Source organism: Talpa europaea (assembly GCF_964194135.1).
Source record: "Talpa europaea genome assembly, chromosome: 1".
Taxonomy (NCBI): Eukaryota; Metazoa; Chordata; class Mammalia; order Eulipotyphla; family Talpidae; genus Talpa; species Talpa europaea.
Genome location: NC_140073.1, coordinates 151,242,389 through 151,269,129, shown reverse-complemented (window position 1 = coordinate 151,269,129; position 26,741 = coordinate 151,242,389). Strand labels below are relative to the sequence as shown.

Genomic DNA, 26,741 nt, shown 5'->3' with positions numbered 1-26,741 from the left:
TCATTTCAAATTATATTTCTGTAAACCTTAAATTGAGATCAATGCAAAATATATTCATAAATTACAGAAGGCTCATTCTATTGAATATATTCCTTGATTCTTCCAGGTACTCTTTTTGTTAACATTCAAAAGCAAGAGATGAGACCAAACAGCTGGGGCTACTGATTGGTCAAGGGGGAACTGACTTACTTCCTACCTGGAGCATGAAGGGAAAAGTCAAGTTTTCTGGAATTTTACTGCTTAGCTAATGCAGGATAAGGAAAACCTACCAATTTAAGTTTCCTGATTTTCTTTCCCTTCTCAGTATAATCTTGCCTAAAATTAGAGATTATCATCATCCTAGGAACGATTTTAAAGCAAACACACACACAAACATACATACAAAAATTACACCATAATTTCCTTCTTCAACATATCCTTAGAATATGCTTTTACTGATATTTGAAACAAAAGCCCCTTTAATGCTTGCTAGAAAGACATGTGGTCAAAGAGCAGCTTTTCTAGACTTTTAAAAAACTATCTCAAATAGATATTTCTCAATATGGATGCATGTATATATAAATGATATACTTTGTACCTTTACTATGAAGTTATAAGCCAGTTCAAATTGAAAGGAAGAGAAAAAAAATATAGTGTCACAATTTCACAAGGCTGAATAAATTCATATGAACAGGAAATCAATTCTGTAAACACTGTTTGCTATGTCATAAAATATATGTTTTAGACAATTTGAAAATTTTATTATAATTAAACTTACGGAAATTAGTGACAAAGAAATAGCAACTTTCAGTTAATACTCCATACCCCTACACATATATGCAAATATAAAGTTGCAAACTATCAAAAATAAAAAACTGCTACGAAATGACCAAATCAATTCTTAATTTTGTACATCTGGTTTGATGCTTAGTCTATCACTCACAAATGCAGATGGACAAACTTTCTATGACATATATCAATGCTTACTGGCATTCGAAATAGATTCTACATAATACTTCTTATATAAATACAGTATATGCTTTTAGATTGTTTACATCACACCTTCTAAAAAAAGTACAAGGAAGCATAAAGAAACAACTGTACTAACACAAAAAATTAACGAGCTATTAAGATATGTATCTAAGCCATCTGGTGAACCTCAGTTAAGATTCAAGAAAAAAAAGGATAAAGTCTACAGATATGACTCCATATGTATACCCATACCTGTGTACGTAACATATGTACTTATGTGTACATATAAGTGCATACATGTGAAAGCAAGAATAAAAGGGTGAAAAAGGAAAAACAATATTTACTGTAACTTCTATACACTCAACCTCTTACATTCACCATCTCATTTGAACCTCACCACTTGCCCAAGGTTATACAGAAAACAAGGAACCTGGTCAGCAGTTGAACTCAGGTTGTTCTGACTCCAGAGTTCATTTCTTTTCACTACATTATGCTGCTTCATTGTCCAACAGACTGTTATCATTACAATTGGGAGAGGCGCAAATGATTACATCTATACTTCAACAATTATTTTTAAATATTAATATTTGGGTTGATGCTTATTCTATCACAGATGCAAATGAACAAACTTTCTATCACATACATATCAATGCTTACAGGCATTCAAAATAATTTCTACACAATAATTTGTAACTCTGAAAGGTTTGTTTGTATATTCATTAACAAAACTCCGTAACTTCTAACTTCAGGTGAGGTGCATTAAACTCTTCTAACACATTAAATCTGTGAATAAAATAAGGAATGATATCTCTTCAGGGTCAAATTGAGAATGTTCTTACTCTAAAGATGGAAGAATGTTAGCATCAATAAAGACTACTGACTACAAATTTGAGGTACACAAAATGCTTAAATCTATGAGTTTCTAATACTAAAGTAAAATGAGATCACCACTAGAAAATGCTACAGAATCAACTCATTATGCTGATATCTGATTGATCAGAATCATGCATTCCAACTTTAATAATTATATTACTGGAAAACCAGTTTTTTAAAGCATTTTGGCTGACAAATGAAGGAATGATATAGAGTATCACCATTTTGCATAATGGATTGAGGCATTCAGCATCAACAGCTAACGCTACAAAATCAGATTGATACTCTGTGCTTATTAAATCCTAAGAGGCTTGCCCCTTCCCCAAGTTTGTAAGTGCAACAGTCAATTAAGAGAAAATAGAGGAAAGGCAGCTATTAAATGACACCACAGTAGTGCAATCAGATTCAGACTGCTGAAAACTGTACAGGACAAATAACCTAGTAACTTCAACAAGTAAATTACAGAGGAGAAAAAAGGAAGAACCTACAGATTAAGAGACATATCTAATAACTAATTTGTAAACCTTTTGTGAAACCCATCAGTGATATGTACATGAATTTCATATTATCTGGTCACTTATGAATATTTGCAATTTTCCATTAAAAAAGGATAAAATATTTAAAAGTCTTTTCCCATTTTCTCTGAGAAAGTCTTTATTCCAATATCTGATATAATCTCTTTTGTGATTGAAAAGCATTAGGGTTACATGATCACCTATTACAAAGACTTTGAACAGAACATGTTTATAGATAAAAATTAAGTTTACTGAAAAATGGATTATAGCCATTATACACATCACTGGTTGAAGCTGATGTTGGGGGAAGGGGGGAAGCGAGGTGACTTACCTGCATGACTGTTGAAATGTGCAAAGTTAGCAAAATTGGCCGTAGCTGTTGACTGAGGAGGTGGAGCAGCAAAGATGTCAGAGCCAAGATCACTTAAAAGGTCAAACTGCTTCTTTTCCTGTGGTGGTCCTTGAGACCGACCTACAACAGGGGACTATAAAATCATAAATTAACTACAAAGAGTTTCCAGTCAGTTCTGCTAATTTTTTATAACACTATTTCCACCACTTCAAGCTTAAAATATTGTTTAAAACTTATATTTTATTTGTAGTTTTAAGTACTTTAATGCTTTTTTGAACAGATGTTCAATATCTATTCCCAACTTATCTCTCAACTTTAAGTACGGTCTCAAAACCAAAGAAATGTAATGACATATTTGTTGCAACTCATGATACAAGATGGTCTTACTGCTAAGACAGCAATGATAAGGTTGTCATTAAACACATCCTTTATATAGAAAGTTACAATATACTGACTTAACCTTCTCTTTCTCACTCAGATCTTTTGAAAACACAACTTATCCAAATGCTCTACTATGCATTATTAAAAAGGGTGGGTTTTAATTCAATTATCAACAGTACCATGCCTCAGAACTAATCTTGTGTAGAATACATACTCCAATGCCACATGGATAAAAGACATTTCATGTCTCAATTGTGAATGAGTAATAAAGTATAAACTTTAGGTGACAACTTATGAAGACTTTAGTTTATTCAGTTTTTTAGAATAAATTATGCAATGCAAAGTCACCTCTGTTTCAATAACAAACATACTTCACAATCAGGCATGAGGGAAAACCACTGCTTGAGAAATCTTTTCCTGTGAAAGCACACCTTTGTGACTATGCTTCTGTAACTCTGACAGTCAACATAGATTCATATATTGATAACTGTATGTTATATGATAGAGAGCTATAGCAATGTTTCTATATACCTTTACAAAGCTATACAGAATTCAAAGAAACTCATAAAAGCATTAAGAGGAATAAAAATATATACATTTCCAACCACTTAACCAACAATATTTTTAAGATAATACAAATCATTAGAATATGATGCTATTAGGAAACAAGGTTATGCTATTGTCTTAATGAATTTTTAAATTCATGATATTTAATCCTCTTCAAGTAGAAGCCATTGAAAAAACTTAAAAATTACTCACTTGACTAGGTGTGCCCTTATTTAAGTGCAATGCTGGTGCTGAATCTCCTAACAGAGATTTCAGTGGTTTGACCTCAGGTGTGCTGCTTGTGCTACTGGCAGAGGACCCTGAAATAGATGCATGAACTGATGCCACCACTTTGGCTTGTTCTGGTGGGACATACCTAAAGTACACGAAAAGTTGAATAGGCAGTTAACTAAGAAAATATATATGGGATACATAACCAAAAATGATAAATTTAATTCCAGTTTTGTATAAGGTTAATCTTATTTTCAAATGCATCTTAGAATTGATCGTTACTTTAAATGTAGTTTAAGATAACATTCAACTGAAATAGTCAGAAAAAGGGTATTAGACTAACCACAGAATTTGTTTCAATTATTTACTTAATTTCCCTAAGATAATAAATATCATGTAAGAATTGCTAACAAAGAATCTACAGTTAATGCTGTAATTCTGAAATACTAAAGTACCATAAGAACATAACATTTGGTAACACAGCAGAAGGGAAAAAATCCACTATATTACAGCTAATAGATAAAATATCAAAGCCTCTTATAAATCCGTAAGTCCAACAACCCAATTTTAAAATGGACAGAATTAACAGAGACAAATGAAAACACTTGTGATGTAATAAAAATGCAAATTAAAATATCATTAGCATTTAATCTGAGTGTAAATTTCACATATTTTGTTACTATCTATTAAAAGACATAAATAGGTATGCTCAGTACCTCAGAAGGACCACTGCCTGAGAAACTCACCCTTAGGACTGGGTAAGCACAGAGATAATGTAGATGCATATTGCCATAGCACTCTACCTATTTTTATTAATTTTTTTATAATCAAAAGGCATCCAATCAAGAATTGAAGTACTGATTCTTCTCCACAATCAGGGAAGTCCAAGCTGCATTCTACCAGCACCAGGACATACGGAAAATTTAAAGGACCAAGCGAGGCAGTGGTCTAGCTAAACTTATGTCACTTGTTTGAAACTTTCAGATTGGTTTATAGGAATCTTTAGGCAGAAAGCTAAAGTATGGGGTCTTCTGCAACAATTAGCACATGACCTTCCTTCCGAGTCATTGATAAGGAGAGAACTCGGTGGGTGTTCTTTCCTAGTGGCTGACAGGGAGTTGAATCAGATTGCTTACTTTTCACCTGAAGTTTTAATATGACAGACTGGATAGTCAGATTCAAAAACAGCTCCACAGTGATATCTATTTTTTTTTTTTAAATTTTACCATATATCTCTGATTTCATTGTATGATAGCACTCTTTTATTTTCAAAAAACTGGGCAAAATAAACCAAACACCTATCAGGAGAAAAATACTTCAAAAGATTATGCTAAAATTTGTATAACCCTACATAGATACTCTTTTAACATGAAAAATGTCCCTAAGACTTTATAGGTCTTTCAGGCTTCATCCTAGTAGTGTAAATACAGGACTCACAGGAGAATGAAAAAGAAGCAGAGGCAGTAAGACTCTAATGTCCAAATATTGCTAATGTTCATCTCCAGGGCCCTGTACCTGGGTTTTGTCCTACCCACCCTACTACACCGTACCCTCCTCCTCACACTGCACAAATCAAGTAGGAAAAGAGAGTGGTTAAGGGCATCTACCTTCCAGTAATGGGATTCAAATGCCAGCTCTACCATTTGATTGTTGTAGAACCTAGATTTCAACTCTTTGAGGCCCTGACTTTTTTCATCAATAAAATGAAAATATGATTGCTGCAAGGTATAGGTGAGCTAACAGTCACAAATTACTTAGAAAAGTTCCTGGACCACAAGTGTTAGCTGTGGTAGATGTTAGCTATTATCAAATCATATAATAATCACAAACAATAAAACTGCTTTTTCCAGCAAATAAAGAATTGATGGGATTTGAAATTGAGTACAGGAATTTAAGCTTTTCCATAATTATGCATATCACCAATGATAAATTTTGAGTCCAACCAAATCTTACCAAAGGATAAAATCAAATAGTAGTACTTGGTTCAAAAGACTTCTCTGACCAAAAATAAAACTAAGTTTGTATAACACAATAAGTGAATTTGAAAATTGGTTGAAAGAATAATTTCTTTTCACTTTCTCAATTCAGTGAGGATTTTTAGGGAGACTGAATTTGGACAGTGCTTATGCCACATTAAAACCCAATACATTAATCCCCAGTTACATGTCACAGGTATGCAGAAGGATAGGTTTAAAATGCACATGCTCTGAAGCTCCTGAATGTTAGTCAATCCCTCGCCCCATGTACCAATTAAAGCTTGTGTTTGCATTACTCAGTATTACTGTCCTGTTTCTTACAGTATTCTACAAAATTGAGGTTTACCGTTATTAGGGTTATAGCTTGAAAGAATATTTATTATTAATTATTATAAATGCAGGGGGAATTCCTAAGGTTTTAACATCAACTCTTTATTTTTCTCTTGCTAGCTAAAGATTGTAAAATTTACCAGAAATCCTCACTAAGTTCTATTCAAACTTTCTGAAATGGTAACAGCTGTTGGGGAAATAAAAAATTAGGCTAGGGCTATACAAAGAGAAAGGTGTTAACTAAAAGATGGACAATCTAAGAAATAAAGAACTAGCATGGCGTAAGGATCATTCTACATTTCATTTTAAGAGAATCATGTGCCACCAAGTTTTCATTATCAGCTCACCTTCTAAAATTTTCTTCTTTCCTGAGCTAAAATTTTTCTGGTTTCTTTTTAATCCATATTCACATCTAATGTGTCCCGTGTCACTGAAGACTGCCCTGGCCACACCTGCCTAGCAAAAAGTAGTCTCCGCTAGAGAACAGTAGGGACACAAAATTCATAGAACATATAAATCAGAGCTACTTCTTTCTAATGTGTCTACTAAGTGGAGGTAAAGATATCTCATCCAGAAACCACAGCAAGTATTCTCTCAGGACCAAGACAGACCCTGGACTCCATCATTCTCTGGATTAAAATGCAGCTCCTCAGGGAAACAAGAAGCCATTTATGTCCTCATATCTGATCCCCCTACTTGTGACTGTCTCCTTCATCTTCTTAACCTTTCCAGAAAGGAAAGACATGTTACTAAATACTGATTAAAAAAAAAAAAAAAAACACCACACAACCAAGAATTCATCATTAATGAGCTTTAGTAAATTGACTTAGTGTTCATATAGCTAAAAATGAAGTCAAAAGTAGCTGAATATTAGCTCTCAGGATACACTCCCTGCTCTATTTTAAAGGGCATATAAGCCATATGTCCAATCTGTTTTAAGGTGGATTTAGTTATGGGAATATAAATAATCCCTTCTTAACCAGGTAGTGAAATGATGTTAGGTGGGGAGTGAGGGATATTTAAGCAAAGGCTTAGTGTCACATACAGTGAAGTGAATGGACCAGACAGCAGCACGAGCACAGTGCCCAGTATACAGAAGAAGTTGAGTGGACACTTGCAAAATGACAAAGATTTTAAGAAAGAAGACTTCATAGGACTAAAATGTCTAAAGAAACAAACAGGTTGGAGAAGGTAAGGAATAAAAGGAAGGATTCTTAACTTTCAAAAAAAACAGCAGGAGGCCTGAGTATGAAACCCAGGCAGCTGCTAGGCAGGCACAGATGAGCCAAGGAAAGGATTTTGAAAAACAATCTAGTGAAAAGCTTAGGGTCCACCTACCCTCCCTCCTCCTATCCATATCTTTCCTTCCTATGTCACACTAATCTTACCCATAATTAATATGATTCAGGGGAGCCTTAGCTTAAATGCAAACTATTCACTCACCATCTTTTCTTTTCATATTTCTCTTGTAGGAACTCTTTCACTTTTTGTGGATCCCTGAAGTCTGGAATTGCTGAAGATCTATCATCAAACAATCCTAGCCAAATCTGTTTACAGACCTTTGGAAAAAATTAAAAAATACAAGTGTTAAATTCAACATCTTTACTCGATGAAATTTTAACCAAAATTGTGAAAGCTCTCCTACTTAAGTAACACACTGCTTTCAGTGAGGATATCTGATACAATGAGAAATGAAGAAGCAACAAATGAAGGCACTAAATTTATTTTAATAAGTTACTGTATGCAGTAAAATTAGCAGCGGTACCTCATACAGAAACAAAGAATGAAGTAAGATTCACTGTCACTGGGATTTTTTTCTTTTCTTTTTGGGTCTTGGAATATCCATAAACTGTAAGTCATTAAAAGTGAAGTCACATAACCTTTATGAACCTCAATTTCCTCACCCCATAAAACAGAGGAATTCAGTGAACAGCAATTTCATGGATCCTTAACAGATTTAACAAACAACCATCATGAACAAAAAGTGCTACATCATAAATAATCTGTTATTAAAGTATAACAAAATACAAGGCAGACATAACTCCACAGTTGCTTCCTACGCTCTTTTATAGCTAAACATGACACTCAGAGATACTTTGTCAGAAAAACCAAAGAAGAAATAAAATGACGAACAACTCAAATGACACAAAAAGTGTAGAGAACTATAAAGAAAAAAAATGAATTACATCAACATTAAAGACTGTTTGTTCTTCAAAAACCTTAAAAGAAAATGAAAAGGCAAGTCACCAACTGATAAAAATATTTGCAAAATCTACACAAACTTGAAAGAACTTAAAAATGCCAGTGATTTAAAACAACAACCTTTTGTTTAAAGAATGGGCAGAAAATTTAAACAGACACTTCAACCAAAGATGTACAGATGGCAAACAAGCTGCCCAACATTATTAATGTGTAAGAAATGCAAATTAAAATCCCATACATAGACACCACCAGAATGGCTACAAATAAAAAGACTGAACATATATCAACAAAAATGTAGAACTGGAACTCTCAACAATGTAAAATGGTACAAGTACTTTGGAAGATAATTAGCAGTTTCTTTAAAGTCAAACATACACCTTACACCTACCATATGACCAGCCATCCCACTTCTAAATATTTACCCAATAAAAAGCACATGTCCACACTCAGTTTTGTTCACAAATGTTCACAGCAGTTTTACTGATAATTCCAATCTAGAAACAACCCAAATGTCCATCAACAGGGGGATGGATAAATTTTGAAATATTCAAGTAGGATACTATTCAGCAATATAAAGGAACAAACTATATTAGCACCTACATGAATAAAACCTCAAGATAATTATGCTGAGGGAAGTCAGATCACTTCTTCAAAAGTACATAACTGTATGAGTCCATTCATTTAAAATTTGAGAAAATGTAGACTTTCCTATAGTGATGGAAAGCAGATCAATGGATGCATCACAAAGGGGCTCAAGAAAACTCCAGGGGCCTCCCAGGTGGCGCAGCGGTTGAGCGCTGGGTTGCGAAGCTGCCTGCAGCCTCTGCAGCGCTGGTTCCATACCCGGCTGCTCCCCGACCTCTGGAGGAGGGTACCGCATGGTGCGCAGACCTCTCCTGCCACCCGATGCTCCCCTCAGCAGTGTACTTTGGTCCTTCTGCCTGCTCTGCTCCCTGCTCTGGCTCTGGTGAATTCTCTCACCCTCCCTCGCTTCTGACTGTACCCAGTGCTTGTATGTATGTATAAATAAATAAATAAATCTTGGGAAAAAAAAAGAAAACTCCTGGCAATGGTGAAAAATGCATGTTATTTCGTAACTATAGTAATGGTTTCACAAACACCAAAATTCAACAGACACTTTAAAATATGCACAAGTTGTGATTATTCCTCAGTAAAACTATAAAAACCAAGTCCACACATTTCCAAAGTTATATTATTTTAAAGACACTATGAAAATAAAACACAGTATCTAGCCTGACAAAAGACGAGAAATCAAAAAAGGAAGGGCAACAGTCTTCTGATTCTTTCCCTGGCGGCTGAGGAAGAAATAAGACTAGAAGAAAGGACTCACCCTCTGCCTTTCCTATCAAGTCCCCAAACATGTTTCAAAAAATTTCTTGTGGCTCCCTCCTACTCTGGGCTCAGTACAGATATAATAAAGTCATTAAGGCAGTAACAACTGACACATGTGGGGCCTAGATATGGCACAATCTCATTACAAAAACATTTCAGAGGCAGAGCACAAGAAATGCAGACACCCAGGAAAAGACATAGCTTACTACCAAAAATACTATAAACTCTGGAGAGGCCCATCTTCTCCAATAAATATTTAGCTACTTAAAAAGAACCACTTGGAAATTTCCTTAGGCAGAAACTTTAGTAATGGTTCTCTAAAACCTGAGTTTTAAAAATCTCATGGCTTTATAATTACATTCATAAAGAGAATGAGAAGTTTCTAATTCTTCTATTTTAAAAAGTTCCAAGCAAGAGAAACAGCAGTCATTTGCCCAAAGCCAAAGAATTATTAACTATAATTGACAGAATCAGTTCAGAATACTTTTATGACATATAGTCTTCATTCCAAAACCCTCTAGTAACTATTTTTTTAAACTAATTAACAATAAACATACAAACCAAAAAGAAATGGGTTGAAAACACAGATCATAAGGTTATAGCCTTGGCATTTATCGTTAGAATAAAAAGCAAACATGCAGGGCTTGATGGGAGCTTTCACAGCTACCTGGTGTTAGCAGAACATAGGACTCACTTAAAATTCTGTGCTAACTGCTAATGGTTCTGCTTTCTGACTGTCCAAACTGCTAGGAAAACCCATTTACAAATTCATGTTATGTCATCATCAAAGTTCTGTGAAATTATTAATTAACTCATATCTATGTTAGTGCATAAGAGTTATTTTCTAAATTGTTCCAAATCTAATCATACCTGCTACTTTTAGCAGTTAAATTCTTACTCAAGTTAACTGGCTCTCCAAATATGATTCCCTAATTCCCTGGACCAGCAGCACTGGTTGAACTAAAAATTTGTAAACTCAGATTTTCAGGAGTCACTCAAGACTTATGAAATCAGAACCTCTGGAAGGTGGTATCCAGCAATCTGTGTTTTAGCAAGTCCTACAGGTGACTGTGAAATAGGCTGAAGTTTGAAAACCAATGTTCTATCAAAATCAGCAGATGGAAACTTCCTTTTTCATATATATATATATATATATATATATTACATACAGTTTTCAATATTTCTCAAATTTACTTAAGCCACTAAACTTATTCCTGGGCAAGATTTATTTAGTAAGAGCCAGTGTTTCAAGGTCACATATGGAGAAATGTCAGTCCGTGTGGCCCACTCACATTTTGATCACTGAAAGATGGCCTCTACTCCCACCATTCTATTAAAACTGCTCTTTCATATTTTTCAATTTGCTGACAGGAGAATACAAAAGTCTCTATTCTGCTTATTTGATCTTTGTTGTTCGTTTAGCAAAATAGTAAATAAACGCCACTGACTGAAAAGGTTGAAGGAAAATGGCAGAGTGAATGGACTAAGACTACATGCAGCACTGAGAAACTGTGGATATGTGCATCTCGAGTGAAACCAGACAGAAGAGTTTTGTGTGCTTTCCTCCATCCTCATCTAACTGTTCAGGTACAAAGTAGGTGGAGTGTTATCTTTAATCAGGTAAAATACAACAGGAGGTAAAATGGAGTGATTATAACAACTGATCATGGAATCTAAGCTAGGCGAAGTAAATGAAAATATTATGAGGGTTGACAGACAATGAAAGTCTTGCATCAGTGGACTGAGCTCCTAATAGTTTGTCCCAAAATTGCTGGTCAGAAATTAGTGGAAATGAGCTAGAAAGAAAAAGATAGAGTGATGTCAGAGAAAGGGATGATGCTTAAGCTTGAAATCTGAGAGATGATTATTACAGGTAAGTAATCTAAAATAAGTTAAAGGATGACTGGAAATAAAAAATCAAGAAATTCATGAGGCTGAATTATCCAGTATTATGAGAACTGTGTAGTTACATGGATAGCAATGTGGCAACAATGATTAACACTAATGGAAAAATGACATCATGTAAGGTGCTAAATCTATAAGGAATGAGGGAGCTAACTGCTATGACTGCAACAAGGTGAAAACCCCTACTGACATGAGAAGCATGGGGCTCCTTACCCTCTGAAAGGGCTGCACACGTTTTAAAGGACATTAGTTTTAAGGATCTCCTTTGGGGGAGGCAGGTAATAATCATCTCTAATTACAGAATACAGTGATGGTTGTGGCAGCTTTGAATCTGGAAGAGGAAAACAGACTGCCTGAGTTTGAATTCCAACTCTGTTTAATAATAGAACCTACTTCATAGGGCTATTAGGAAAGTTTAATGGGTTAATACATATTATACTCAGATCAGGCACATAGACAGAACTTTAAATAGTATTAGTTATAATTTGGGTGCTTGGTCTCTCAAATCATTTTCAGAGGTGGCTTATGAAGTGACAAAATAAGAAAAGTCCGGGAAGCAGATCTGTCTGGTGTAGATCACAATAAACTGTGGGTCTCACTTCACTCCTATTGCAGACCGCATCAAAGCAGTCTTGAAGGAACAATATCCTGCCTCTAAACTTTTACAGGACTTTTAACTCTCACATAAAACTCATTAAAAATTGCTTTCTATGAAAATTACAGTGTATGTGTCTCATTTACTTTGAATTCCCCACAATGCTCGAAACAACTGTTGTATCATATTAGAGGTTCAATAATATTCAAACCAGATCTTTGGGAATTAAAAATGAACTCACACACCAGCCAAAGAATAAATTCATGAACCTGTCACAATATTCTTTTTCCTTTATTCTAGTGCTAATCACCTTCGAAGTGTAATCACAGTAGCCATTGACAGAATTTAAAATATTTTAAAGCACATTTATCTTCATTGCTGCCACAGGAAACAGATGGCAAAATCAATTTGGATAATTTGAAAAAAGTTTAATAGAGACTGTTTACAAAGCATAAGTAGGCTATAAGGAAACCATGCATTAAGAGTATAGTATCCTGGGTATGTAACAGCAGGACCACTGGCAGTGAAGAGGGTAGGAGAAGAAAAAAGTAAGGAGAACCTTAAAACAAAGAGACCATACTTGATGGGAGCTCTGACCTTCAATGGAAGGAGAGTATCAGGCTGCAGAAATTCCACATGGGGAATGAGGAAGTAAATACCCTATCCTCTGCCTCAGTCCTCTTTGATGTGCTGACAAAGTTCCCAATCAGCTGAACCCAGTTAGAAGCCAGAGGGTAAAAAAGTCTTTTTGTGTATCCAAACCAGCTGCCTAGAGCCAGAGCTGTGTAAAGAATAGAGTTAGAAGGGCAGATGGAAAGATATCCAGCAGAGCACCTAATTCATGATAAATAAATACATGCAGTACAAGTGATTTAACAAGTGCAATTGTGAACACCAAAAATAGGAAACACTCATATTAATTCTCAGTTACTCACACATAAAAAGGGTAAAAAAACAGTGCTGCATCAGGCTTGAGAAGAAAAAAAGAGATGACATATTGCTCTGTAATCTCAGGGACAACAAAATAGAGTGGACACTTGTGGGAATGAAATCTGTCTTTATTCAGACAAAGCCTTATTTTCATACAAAGAACAAATAATATGACATGACCGCCTGCAATCTTTAGGTAATAGATTCTAAAATAAAGACAGAATGATGCCCTGAAATTAAAGAAACCTTTTTCCATTAAGCTAATCTACAGACATTCAAGTAGATTTCAGTTTTTATCGAAAGTGGACAATGGAAGATCTTCCTTCTGTTATGCCTCCTTCAGTATGTAAGATATAATGACAGCATTAGGTAATACTGCCCATAAAACACAGGAACAAATAATAGGAGACTTACAGAATTGCATGTAATGAACAAGTAAAAAATATAAACTTTTTTGAAGCAGAAAGAAAAAATGAACAGAAATAAATATTAATAAAAAGGAAATACCACTAGTCATTCTCTAGTTATACCCTAGCCTAATAAAACTCTGTCATCAACATAACATTTTGCCCTAAAAAGAATAAAGTTTTGGCCCCAAATTATTTTGTCCTTCAAATACACAGAAAAATAGCTCAAGTATACATTGTGACTCGAGTAAACCGTATAATAAGTAGCATACTATTAACATTCCTTACACTCTTCCAGCCTACATTAGTTAAGTTAATACAAGTACATTTCTAGAACACTACCTTGACAGGTAATCCTAATTCCTTTAGAGAGGTTAAGAATTCACCAACAGTGCCTGCATAAACAAAAACACTGTCCATATTCCTTACGCAAGATAAACAGTCCTGCATTTACGCGCACCTTTTCAGGACTGAATGACTTATTACATCTTAAAATTTGGTTTTATAAAGGTACCGGTAAGAATGAGAACATATGCAACAGAGCCACTGAATGCAGACACAAGCTACACATGCAGTCAGATCACTGAGACCATGAAGCCTTTGTGAGCCAGACTGATAATGAATGTGAGGGAATATCATATTTGTGAGACATCAAATTCAATTTCATTAACCCCACTTTTTTTTTTTTTTAAATTTTCACATAAAAACCAAAGTCTTCATCCTGGCCTATTTAGGTCCCAGGGGATCTAACCCTTGATTAATTCTACAAACTCATACTGTATTATCCTCTTTCTGGCCACAGAGACCTCTACAGAAAGTCTTCCCTGAACATCCTATTCAAATAAGCAACATTTGCCACACCAAACCTCAGATGCATATTTCACAACATATTATTTTCATGTCCTTTATCTCACAATTTCTAAATGAAGCAGAAATCTCCTGATTCATCACCTGACCCAGTAAGCACTAAGTATCTGGTGCATGAGTAAAAGCAACTTCCCAACAGTCTTGAAATACAGGTACAGAAGAAATTTCCATTCTTTCCTTCCTTCAATATATAATATATACATGCTGCCTAGAACACTTAGCTTACCCACTTTTTCTTACATTAATAATAAATTCACTCATCCAAATTCTATAATATACAGACCAGAGGTTAGTAAGTTAAGATGTCAAAAGGCTCAATCTGGCCTATGGCCTGTGTTTGTAGCTATAGCTGAACTGGAACACAGTCATGCCTACTTGTTTATCTATTATCTAAAGCTGCTCTGTTGGTAGTTATAACAGACTACATGGTCCACAAAGCGTCATAATTACTCTCTGATACTTGACAGAGAATGTTTGCCAACCCCCTAGCTTAGCTGTTAACCATGGACTTAAGTACCACAGCAGACATCCCTCCCCATCCCACATACTGAAGACCCAGCTACAGATTAGTTCTCCCTGACATATAGTGTCATCTACTGGAAAGTAGAAGTTCTGCACTCTTACTGTTTAGAAAGCAAATAATAAGATGAAAAAAAAAACAAATGGGGGGCCTCCCTGGTGGCGCAAGGTGTTAAGCACCGCACCATGAAGCAATCCATAGCCTCTGCAGCACGATTTCGATTCCCGGCTGGCCAGGGAGCAACCCACATGGCGCAGCAGACCTCTCCTGTCTCGCCTGTTGCTCCCCTCAGCAGTGTATTTCAGTCCGTCTGCCTGCTCCCCACTCTGTCTCTGGTGAATCCTCTCACCCCCCTTCCCCCCGCATCTCTGGCCTATACCCCAGCTCTTATATGCATAAATAAATAAATCTTTAAAAGAAAAAAAGAAAAAAACAACAAATGGCAATCTGCATCCTCAGGGGAATACTACACCACAGAAAGAGAACAAATCTCCTGAACCAATCACAAAGATATGGAAGATATCATTTGTTTTATCTATTTCGCTTTATTTTTTTGATTGATTTATTTTGTTATACAAGCACTGGGTACAATCAGACGCGTGGGAGGGTGAGAAAATTCACCAAAGCCAGAGTGGGGAACTGAACAGGCAGGCCGACAAAATACACTGCTGAGGGGAGCAGCAGGCACTGGAGGAGAGGTCTGCTGCGCCATGTGGGACCCTTGCCAGTGGCCGGGAATCGATCGAACAGGTGCTGCAGAGGCTGCAGGCAGCTTCGCAGCCCAGCGCTCAACCGCTGCGCTACCAGGGGAGGCCCTCGCTTTATTTTTTTTTAAAGATTTATTTATTTATGTATACAAGAGCTGGGGTACAGGCCAAAGATGTGGGGGGTGTGAGAGGATCCACCAGAGACAAAGTGGGGAACAGAACAGGCAGAATGACCAAAACACAATGCTGAGGGGAGCAGCCGACGAGACAGGAGATTTACCTCACCATGTGGGTTTCTCCCTGGCTGGGGATCGAACTCGTGCTGCAGAGGCTGTGGATTGCTTCACAGTGCGGTGCTTAATCCCTTGAGCCACCAGGAAGGCCCCTATTTGGCTTCAGATTAAATTCTTTCCAAAACATTTAAATCAGAGCCATGGACCCTTTATCATAAATATGTCTCTCTCAAAAATAAGGGCATTCTTTTACATAATAGTAGCAGTTATTAAAATCAGGAAATTAATACCTCACACTATTATCTAATCAACAAACTAGCCAATTATCTGATGTCCTTCACAGAAAGAGGATAATGTTCTTCTCCTGTACTGAATCCAGAACTGTTTTTTGTCTTCTTAAATCTAGGTTAGTTCTTTTGTCTCTGTCTTTTATGACCTTGATATCTCTGAAGTGTACCAGTCAGCTATTTTGTAGTATATTCCTTGATTTAATTTCCTCATGATTAAATACATGTTATTAAGGAACGCCACATAAGCAATGCTGTATCTTAGTGCATCATACCAGGAATCATATGATGTTGATTTGTCCCACTGTTAGTAATGTCAAAATAACTTTTGACCCCTGGATTAAAATGATGTATGTTAAATTTCTCCAAAGTAAAGCCACTATTTTCCCTTTGGGATTAATAAATATCTTGTAGAAAGCTACTCTGAGACTACTTTGTAAATTTTATGGCTTTGTGTTTTTTAAATTTTAACTCTAAAATCTTTCCAAAATTCAAAGACTGTCCATTTTATTGAATAATCAACTTCCACAGCAGAATGCTGAACTTCATTTATTTATAATAAGTTCATGTACATTTAACATACACATTTAACATACACATGTACATTTAACATACACAAAGATTAGAGTACATCTCAGGATCTATGCCTATGTTGTACCAGCTTCAGAATGTTGAGGTATGTTCAGATATGCCTACCTTGTACCAGCTTCAGTACATCAGGATCTATGCCTATCTTGTACCAGCTTCAGAATGTTGCAATTACCATTAAGTTTATATGGCAAATTATTGCCTATAAATATTTATTTAGTATCTAGTACAGTCAATCTTATTTACTCTGATTTACAAGCTTTTCCTTGTTAGTTATGTGTGTTCTTTTGGATCAACTTTAGAATGATTTTCTAAAAAGGAAAAAATATTCTCACCAGTGTTTTGATTCTAAACTTTACTTGTGAAGTTTTCTAAAGCAAAAAAAATTCTCCTTCCCAAAGATAGTGTGATCTGATAAGAAAGCTTAACTAGAAGGAAAAAAATAACCAAAGGTTTGTGTTTTTCTCTCGGAACAGAGTAAGTTTTACATTTTTTTTACACTTTCCAGATTATAACTAGAAGAAATGAGTAGCTAAGCAAGGGAATAAAATAGAATGTACAATGGCCTGGTATTTCCTTTAGAATCAAATATTAAGGACAGTTTTATTTATTTGTCTTGATATGAAATCAGAACAGTTTACAGATTACCAACGGTTTAAGGAGAGCATCAATACCACTGTTACCTCCTCTAATGTGAACACTACTCATTCATTGTTCAATCTATGGCTCAATGATAGTGATCAATCTGAGCTGACACTATCGTCTGGTTGTCCAGGTTACTGAAGACATGCATTTTCCAGGTAGTTTTGACTGAGGTTGGAAATGCAACCTTTGGACAAGGAACAGAGAAAGCATAACTGACCCTAATGCAAAACAAGCCTCTAAAGTAAGCCTGTACCATATTCTATGTAATCATGAGGATGAGGAGAAGAAATGTTCAGTTTTCTTTGAAAATCTGCCAGTGGTTCACAGGTTAATAACAAACAAGTGGAGTATTCAGGCAAAGCTCTTCTAAGTAAAAACTAGATTTCCGGCAGAGGTATGTTTTAAGTAGGGTTCGAAAACATTTACTCATTGTCCACAAGGGACAATTTGAGCACCAATAAAAATGACTGCAACTGAATTAACATATATCACATAAATAGTTTCATTTCATTTTTTTTTAAACCCTACTTGGTCACTGTTGGAGAATGTTAATTCATTATTTTGAAAACAGTTATACACTGAGAACAAACTGCTTTGTTTGTGTGTGCACTGTGTCTACTGGTATTTATGAGTTGCTTTATTAAACTTAAAAATAAAATGACTGCAAGTGAAAAAACTTATTCTCGAAAATAGCTACACTTTCTAAAACAAAAGTCTAGTGAAAGAGTGGCACTATTACATATTTATAAACTTCATTAAAACCCGCTTCAATAGAAAACTGCTTATTTCTATCTGCTACTGCATTTTCTGAGTAATTTCTGGAAAAAATCCACAGTATACTCCTAAGAATAGGAATAACAACATCAAATATTAAGTTATTTTTTGACCCTACAGAGCCCCTAAAAAGATCTCACGGATCTCCCACAGGTCCCCAACTGTACATGGAAAATCACTAAGTTGGAATATCACCATTTGATAAACCCTAATTAACAGACGTATGCGGAAAGTGTTAACAGCTGCTAAAATCAACCCCTACACCAAAAAAATCTGTCTCTGATTAAAGAACACATCAACCAGCCTATGAAACGGTGGGTCTTCCCCACTGCCCAAATAAATACAAATCTTAAGAAGCTACTAAAACATAATTATTAATGTATAGGCAGGTGAGAAAACAGAAACAGTGACACTGCACACAATCAGTGAAACCCACAGTGGGAGCTGCTGAACAAATGCCTGGGCTGAGCGAAGGGAAAAGGGAAAGAGGGGGCCAAAAAAAGGGAGAGGGGGGGCCCCCCCTGGTGTGCAGCGGTTGAGCGCTGGGCTGTGAGGCTGCCTGCAGCCTCTGCAGTGCCAGTTCCTTCCCTGGCCGCTGGCGAGGTCCCAAAAAAAAAAAAAAAGGGAGAGGGGAGGATGAAAGAGAACAAAAGCAAATGAAGGGGCAGGAAAACTTACTGAACAATAAAAACAAACTTAAGAGCAGAGTAGATGACATCAAAGCCCAACGTGCCAGCGGGCAACAACTAGAAATCCTGGACGTTTTGTAAAACCACGAGAAAGCACTGAAGCGCAATCATGACACTTGTGAGAAAGAAAACAGCACTAGGTATTTGCTGTTCTGTTGGGTTTTTTTTTTCCCCAAGGATCATCTTTTGAAAACAGACCCCAGCCAACAGCAACTGGAATTGCTAAAACTCAAATAGAAATCCACAAATGATTTCAAGTTTAAAGACAAGAGCCCCAGCAATTGGAAAACGAGGGTGGAAAACCAAGAAAACAGTGGGAGCTGCAAAAACTGCTCATCAACTTTGCCCAAATTTCTGCTTCGCCCCTGACCTATGCAGGTGGCTGGCCTGACTCCAAGCATTTCAGTTAAATACTACATGAACTGACTGAGAAGAGATTTCAGCTAGCACTTTCTGGAAAAGCAGAGTCTACTAAAGTAAAAAGTGAATAAACTAAACAAACATAATGAATACACTTTGGAGATATAAGAAAGTATCCAGGGCCCTATATCCTGCCATTTCCAAAGTCCTGGATATAACCCTAAGTCAACGGATATACAAAGAAACAGACAACTGTCACCTTTAATTAAAAGAAAAAGCAACCAGTGAAAACATCTGAGATACTAAAGACTCTGGGATTAGTGCACGATTTTAAAGCAGCTGGTAAACTATATTCGAGAGCATTAAATGCTTACCATGAGTAAAACTATATGAAATCTCAGCAGAAAAACAGACTATAGTAAAGAACTAAATGTAAATTCTAGAACTAGAAAAGCTAGTATCAAACAAACTCTGAATGAAAAACTGGAATTCAGATATAACAGAAGACTCAGATTTTGTGTATAAACAGAAATTTTTCAACCTAATGATAGATTTTAAAAAGTAGTAAACTAAACATAGATAGCTGAAAAATAAAACGACTGTGAAAAAAAATTAACATGGTGCTTAAGATGTGCTACAATACCAAAATGTCACACGTGTAGTGTCGAAGAGCCAAAAATCAGGTAGAAAAAACTTTAAATTTTCCAACTTAATGAAAGACAAATTTGTAGATTCAAGAAGTCCAGCAAACTCCAAAATGGATAAACATGTACACACAAAGCACATATTTGTACATCACAGTCACAGGAAAACAAAGAAAACAAAATGGCCTATTACCACAGAGAAATAATCCATCTACAGATGCAAGCTAGAGTGAAAATATAATGCAAACCCATTAACACTGACATACCGATATTGTGATTCATTCTGGGACAGCATAATTTGAAAATTTTAGCACATAATTCAGCTTATATAAGACTTATTTGTACAATAAAACAAAAAAAACTAAATGTTTTTATTAACATTAAAAAATGAAATTTAAAATATGTAATAAATTAGAAAAAGTTATTTAAAAATCACTTAGGAATTTACTAATAGAGTTCAGTGGGAAAAAAAAATTCTCATGCCAATTCACTAATTCTTATGCCATCCTTTTTTAATCATGTTTCAATTAACTTGAAATTTCCTTTTTCTTTAGGACCTATGGTAACAATTTAGCACTTATTATGTAATCAACAAAACCACTATGTGAAAGGACAGACTAAAAACACTTTTATACTAAAAAAGACCTTCTGGGACCCATATAGCCAAAAAAAAACCAAACCAAACTTGATTGGCTCATATGCTACCAGTAATTCAAATGTCCACCAACAAATGCCCCATCCACAAGGGCTAGTTGGTGGCAACTGTAATAGGAAGGATTTATGGTAAATTAATCTCTGGTATAAAGTGGGGTATACAGTGTAAGTGTCAGATTAAGTAAATTTCAAGGAAAAGCCTATTACCAAAAATTAAAAGAGATACTGTATGACTGAATGACCCCTTTATTAAGAAGACATAAAATATTGACACCTAACAAGTTTCAAATCATGAAGTAAACAATATGTTTAGAGAACCTCAGTTAGTTGGCTGACTTTTATCAACAACCAATAAATTAGACAAAATTGGTAAAGCAGATGTACAAGAGGTCAACAACACTATCAATCACAAACCCACAGATGACAAATCTCAAACACTGTACAACTTCAGAAAACACATTCTTTTCAAGTGCACAAAGTATGCTCACCAAGACAGACTATGTGCTGGACCATAAAACAGGTCTCAAAAAATAATGAAAGTACAGAGAGTCTCTTCAGATAGTAACAGATGTAAATCAGAAATCAGTTAACAACAACAGAGGTAGAAATTAAACAACCTCTTTTATATAATCTTTGGGTCAAAAAATAATCACAGAGAACCTAGGAAACATTTTGAATTGAATAAAACACAACATCAAAATTTGCGCAAAGCAGTAAAAAAGAGCTTCAGAAAAATTTTACTGTTTTACAATATTAATATTAGAAAAGTTTTCAAATCAATGACCCTAGCTTCTACCTTGCAAACTAAGAAAGAGTAAGTAACCCAAAGAAAGTAGAAATAAGGAGAAATATTATAAACGCTACACGTATTAAAAATAGGAAGGGGGCCTCCCCTGGTGGCACAGTGGTTGAGTGCTGGGCCATGAAGCTGCCTGCAGCCTCTGCAGCGCCGGTTCGATCCCCAGCCACCGGCGAGGGTCCCACATGGCGTGCAGACCTCTCCTGCTGCGCCCGCTGCTCCCCTCAGCAGTGTATTTCGTCAGTCTGCCTGTTCTGTTCCCCGCTCTGGCTCTGGTGAATTCTCTCACCCTCCTGCGCTTCTGACTATACCCAGTGCTTGTATAAATAAACAAACAAACAAATAAATCTTTAAAAAAAATTATTGGGGAAAAAAAAAAATTGGAAGGGCCTCCCTGGTGGCACAGGCGGTTCGTTGAGCACTGCACTGTGAAGCTGTCTGCAGCATCTGCAGCACGGGTTCGATCCTGGCCTGCCAGTGAGAATCCCACATGGTGAAGCACACCTCTCCTGTGTCACTCACTGCTCCCCTCACCAGTGTATTTAAGTCCGTCTGCCTGTTCTGCCCCACTCTCTGTCTCTGGTGAATCCTCTCACCCTCCCATGAATCTGGCTTGTGCCCTGGTTCTTGTATAAATAAATAAATCTTAAAAAAAAATAGGAATACTACCAATAACTGTCCATAAATACGACCACACAGATTGAATGGGCAAATTCCCTAATAATTATCAATACAACTCCTCAAAACTGATTTGAGAAACACATTATCTGAGTAACAATCATCATTATAATTACTTTCACTTTCTGGTGCAGGGACATTCAGATTCTATCCTTTCTATTGTCCCAGAGAGCCCTGTAATCTCCATTTGGACAGATGGCCAAGGGTGACTGGGTTATCAACTCCCAGATAAGATTCCACTACATGACACCACAGCAGATGCCAAGGAGGGGAAAAAACTAGGGCAGAGAGGGGCAACTAGGCTTGTTCTCCATGTCAAGCAACAGCAGATTGCAGTTCACATAAAAACAGTCAACAGATCAAATTTGGCTGGAGAGTAAGTTTCCGAACCCTTTACCTATAAAATGTAAAGCAATATTCAAATAAAAAAGAAAAACTGGAGGATCTGCACTGCCTGACTTCAAGACAGTATAGTACTGGCATTAAAAACCAACAAATAAATGAAACCTAATAGCCCAGAAAGATACCCATACTTACATACACAGTCATTTTTCATTTTTGACAAAGGATCTAAAACAATCAATTGAGAAAAGAGTTTTAACAAATGGAACTGGAAAAACTGTATATATTCATGGAAAAATGTAAACCTTGACCTCTAACTCATTTTACACTAAAATTTGAGATAAATCATAGATGTAAATATAAAAGCTAGCACCTTCAAAACTTCTAAAAAAAACACAAAAAATGAGCTCATTCTCCTAATTTGGGAGGCAGGGATTCCTAAAGACAAACAGAGCAAATAAAACAAAAATTGATACATTTCATTAAAAAGGTTAGTGGTGCTGGGCCTCCCCGGTGGCGCAGCGGTTGAGCGCTGGGTTGCGAAGCTGCCCGCGGCCTCTGCGACGCAGGTTCGATCCCCGGCTGCTCCCCGGCCACCAGAGGAGGGTCCCACATGGCGTGCAGACCTCTCCTGCCGCCCGCTGCTCCCCTCAGCAGTGTATTTCGGTCCTTCTGCCTGCTCTGCTCCCCGCTCTGCCTCTGGTGAATTCTCTCGCCCTCCCGCGCTTCTGACTGTACCCAGTGCATGTATAAACAAACAAACAAACAAACAAATAAATAAAACATGCCTCTATTTAAAAAAAAAAAAAAAAAAAAAAAAGGTTAGTGGTGCAGGGGTTAAAGTCTCTGTGTCGTCAAGCTATGGCTAGTGATTCACAGCCAGAGAGCTGACCCAACTGGCACAGCAGACACATGGCGCAGCAAACCTCTCTTGTCTGGCCCGCTGCTCCCTTTCTTTAGCAGTGTATTTCAGTAGAGCTACCTGTTCTGCTCCCCATTCTGTCTCTGATGAATCCTCTCACCCCATGCACCTCTGCATTACACCCCAGTTCTTATATGCATAAATAAATAAACCTTCAAAAAGAAAAAAAGGCAAACTTCTATCAAAAGATACCAATAAGGAAATAAGAAAGTCAGAGACTGGGAGAAAAGAGTCACTCAAGCTTACCTGATAAAGAATGAGCATATTCTAATTTATACAACAGACTAGTACTGGGCAAGAAAAAAAGGAACAAGCTATGTGCATCTACAAGCCTAACTCTCAAGAGGTTTTACATAAAAATACACATTTTTATTATTTCTATGAATAAAAATCAAAACAATGGTTGCTGGCGGTGAGAAATGAATAGGAAAGGATATCAGGGAACTTTTTGAGATGATAGTAATGTGCTATATGTCCTCAATAGACTAGCATTACCAAACTGGATGCATTTGTCAAAGCTCATCCAAAGGTACAAAATTTTATATTTCATTATATATGAATTAGACATACAAAGCCAATACTGAAGACCAATTAATGATACACTGAAAATATTATGGATTACAGGAACTGTTTATAAAAGAAAAATAAGATGGACGGATGAGTAGAAAAGATGAGCAAATAAGATGGTTATTATACCTGTATAATTTTTCAACTTTTAAGCATATTTGAGTTTTTTTAAGAATAAATGGTGTGGGGGGTGCAGGGAGAGACAGGTAGATGAGCCCATAGTGCTGTGACTTTGCATAACCTCTGTCTGAGACCTGAGTCTTACCATGGTCAACAGTCACCCATGAGAAGGGGTTCTCAGACAATATAGTTGGCAGCCCAACCAGGACCCCCTGCAAACAAGGCAGCTGCTGCACCATGGCACTCACAAGACAGGAGACCCCGCGGTCCTGTAGTAAGACCGATGGCACCATGCTGCAGTTACCTGGCATAAAACAGGACAAATTCTGGAAAATGACTAGAAAATGACTGTTCACAGTCACACCATCCTTCAAAAGATCTTTGCATCACAGACCAATATTATCATCTTTGAGGGAAACTGACAGACCCAATAGAAGATATTATCTAAATCTCCAAGAAGTTCCTGCCAAGTATGACCTTTGACTACTTCTATCTGATGAAAGATAACCCAAAAGTCTTCAATATCATTACCCAATTCCTCAAAAACATATGCAGCCAGCCTGTTTCAAGTTTATTCTTACCAGCTCATAAAACCCCACACAAACCAGATGGCATCCCCTGTTGCCAAGATGAATGCCAGTTGCTGTCCTAGCAACCAAACAGGCTTCCTGTTCTGTACTAAGAAACTAACATCAATTTTCAGAAGCCTTAACAGCAGTTGATGCCAGAGCAGTGGAAGAGACTACAACTCGGACGTGGACTATGGGGTGCTAGTGCTGTGACTCTGACGGCAAGAGCTAGGAGATACCTAAGCTGCTCTACTTCCTAGGAACTTAAGCTAGCAGAGCACCCAGATTACAGCAGCCACCTGATGTGAAGTCCCCACTCACTGTCCGAACACAAACCTGGCTCTGGCCCAAAAAGAACGCAATTCAATCCCCCCAAATTTGCCTAGTTCTCGTCAAATCTTTGCAGGTAATACTGTGACCCATCTAGTCTCCAATCCTTTGTCAACAATACAGACTTTCAAAGACCATATTAAATCACTCAACATGTGGGCCACATGTCCAGTGGCGTTCAGACTATTAAGGGAAGGAAATTTATCAAATTAAAGGAAATCTGACACTGGCTGGAAAACTGGGTCATTATTAATTCTTGATAGTTAAATTTTTCATACGGTCCTTATTTTTTAGAGATAACATCGATGAATTTACAGATGAAATTTTATGTATGGGATTTGCTTCTAAATAATAAAAAAGGGGCCTCCCTGGTGGCGCAAGGGGTTAAGCACCACACTATGAAGCAATCCGCAGCCTCCGCAGCACGAGTTCGATCCCCAGCCAGGGAGATACCCATGTGGGGCAGCAGACCTCTCATGTCTCCCCTCTGCTCCCCTCAGCAGTGTATTTCAGCAGATCTGCCTTTTCTGTGACCCACTCTGTCTCTGGTGAATCCTCTCACCCCCCCTGCATCTCTGGCCTGTATCCCGGTTCTTGTATGCATAAATAAATAATCTTTTTAAAAATGAATAAATAAATAATAAAAAAGGTAAAAGCTAAGTGTTGATGGCAGTTTGTTATACACTCTACTTGGGTAAATAATCTCATAATAAAAGGTAAAAAAAAAAGTCTAATGATCTGTATTTTTTTTAGAGTCAAGTTAAGATTTTTTTAAAAGCTAACACACCTAATGGCTAGAAAGAAATATGAAAGCTAAGAGGTTAAGCAGCAGCTACGGCTGAGGCAAAGAGCTAGGCCATATCAATGAAATAAGAAGTTAAACAATGCTGAGAGTAGCTCTTTCTACAAAAGCTCTTTCTACAATACTCTGGGGTTTTCAGCCATCATTCATTAAGACCCACTTTAGAATTTCACAAAATACACAAAACAAAGATAACATTTCCTACAGTTATTTTGATTAATCAGTATAATTAGGTATTTCTCTGAAAGCCAAACAAGTAGTAGCATCACAGAAAGCACTGAGTATTTTAAAGATTATTATGCTATTAAGGATTAGTTAGAGCTAGATTTAAGAGAATTCTAACACAGACCTTAAAAAAAATGTGCATTTCTTCATAACATGTACAAAATAAACAAATATCCTCTTAAGCAATACAATAGGATGTGCCTCAATTATTTAGCTTTAGAGCTCAGATTATCTCATTAGGAAGCTGTTCCCTCAAATACATTACTATGGTTAAAAAATGTAATGTCACTATTAATACTAAATTAACTTTTCACATTAATACCACTCCACTAATAGAAATTCTGAAAAAATTTCTTACACTACAGTCATTAAATTCAGTTCCAAACAGGGGCCTCCCAGGTGGCGCAGCAGGTTAAGCGCAGCACTGTGAAGCTGTCCACAGCCTCTGCAGTGCTGGTTCAATTCTCGGCCGGCCAGGGAGAAACCTACATGGCACGGCAGACCTCTCCTGCCTTGCTTACTGCTCCCCTCAGCAGTGTTTTCAGTTGTTCTGCCTGTTCTACTCCCAGCTCTGTCTCTAGTGAATTCTCTCGCCCTCCTGTGCCTCTGGCCTGTACCCCAGTTCTCATATAAAGAAATAAATAAATCTTTAAAAAAAAAATTCTGTTCCAAACATATCACATAATGCTTTTTTCCTCAGCTTACAAATCAATCAAAAAGTAGTTTTGCACACAAAACTCTTATCCTGCATCTATTAATACATCAATTTTCATAATATCTTTACACACAATCTTCAAATCACCCTCATGATGTAAGGAGAACAGCAGACTCAACCTCCTATGCATTACAAAAGAAAATAAAGTGCAGAGACA

General features: G+C 36.6%; 1 protein-coding gene across 5 annotated transcripts in view; it reads right to left on the bottom strand.

Moving 5' to 3' along the window:
- Nucleotides 1-26,741, bottom strand: part of AGFG1 (ArfGAP with FG repeats 1) — a gene marked incomplete at both ends in the record, with an annotated part of 70,707 nt that overhangs the window by 21,499 nt on the left and 22,467 nt on the right. For all 5 annotated transcript variants that reach the window (XM_084230188.1, XM_084230189.1, XM_084230190.1 and 2 more), the window contains 3 exons: nucleotides 2,671-2,824; nucleotides 3,832-3,994; nucleotides 7,599-7,714. In XM_084230188.1, the coding sequence (XP_084086314.1) occupies nucleotides 2,671-2,824; nucleotides 3,832-3,994; nucleotides 7,599-7,714 (433 nt within the window). The remainder of the gene's footprint in view (nucleotides 1-2,670; nucleotides 2,825-3,831; nucleotides 3,995-7,598; nucleotides 7,715-26,741) is intronic.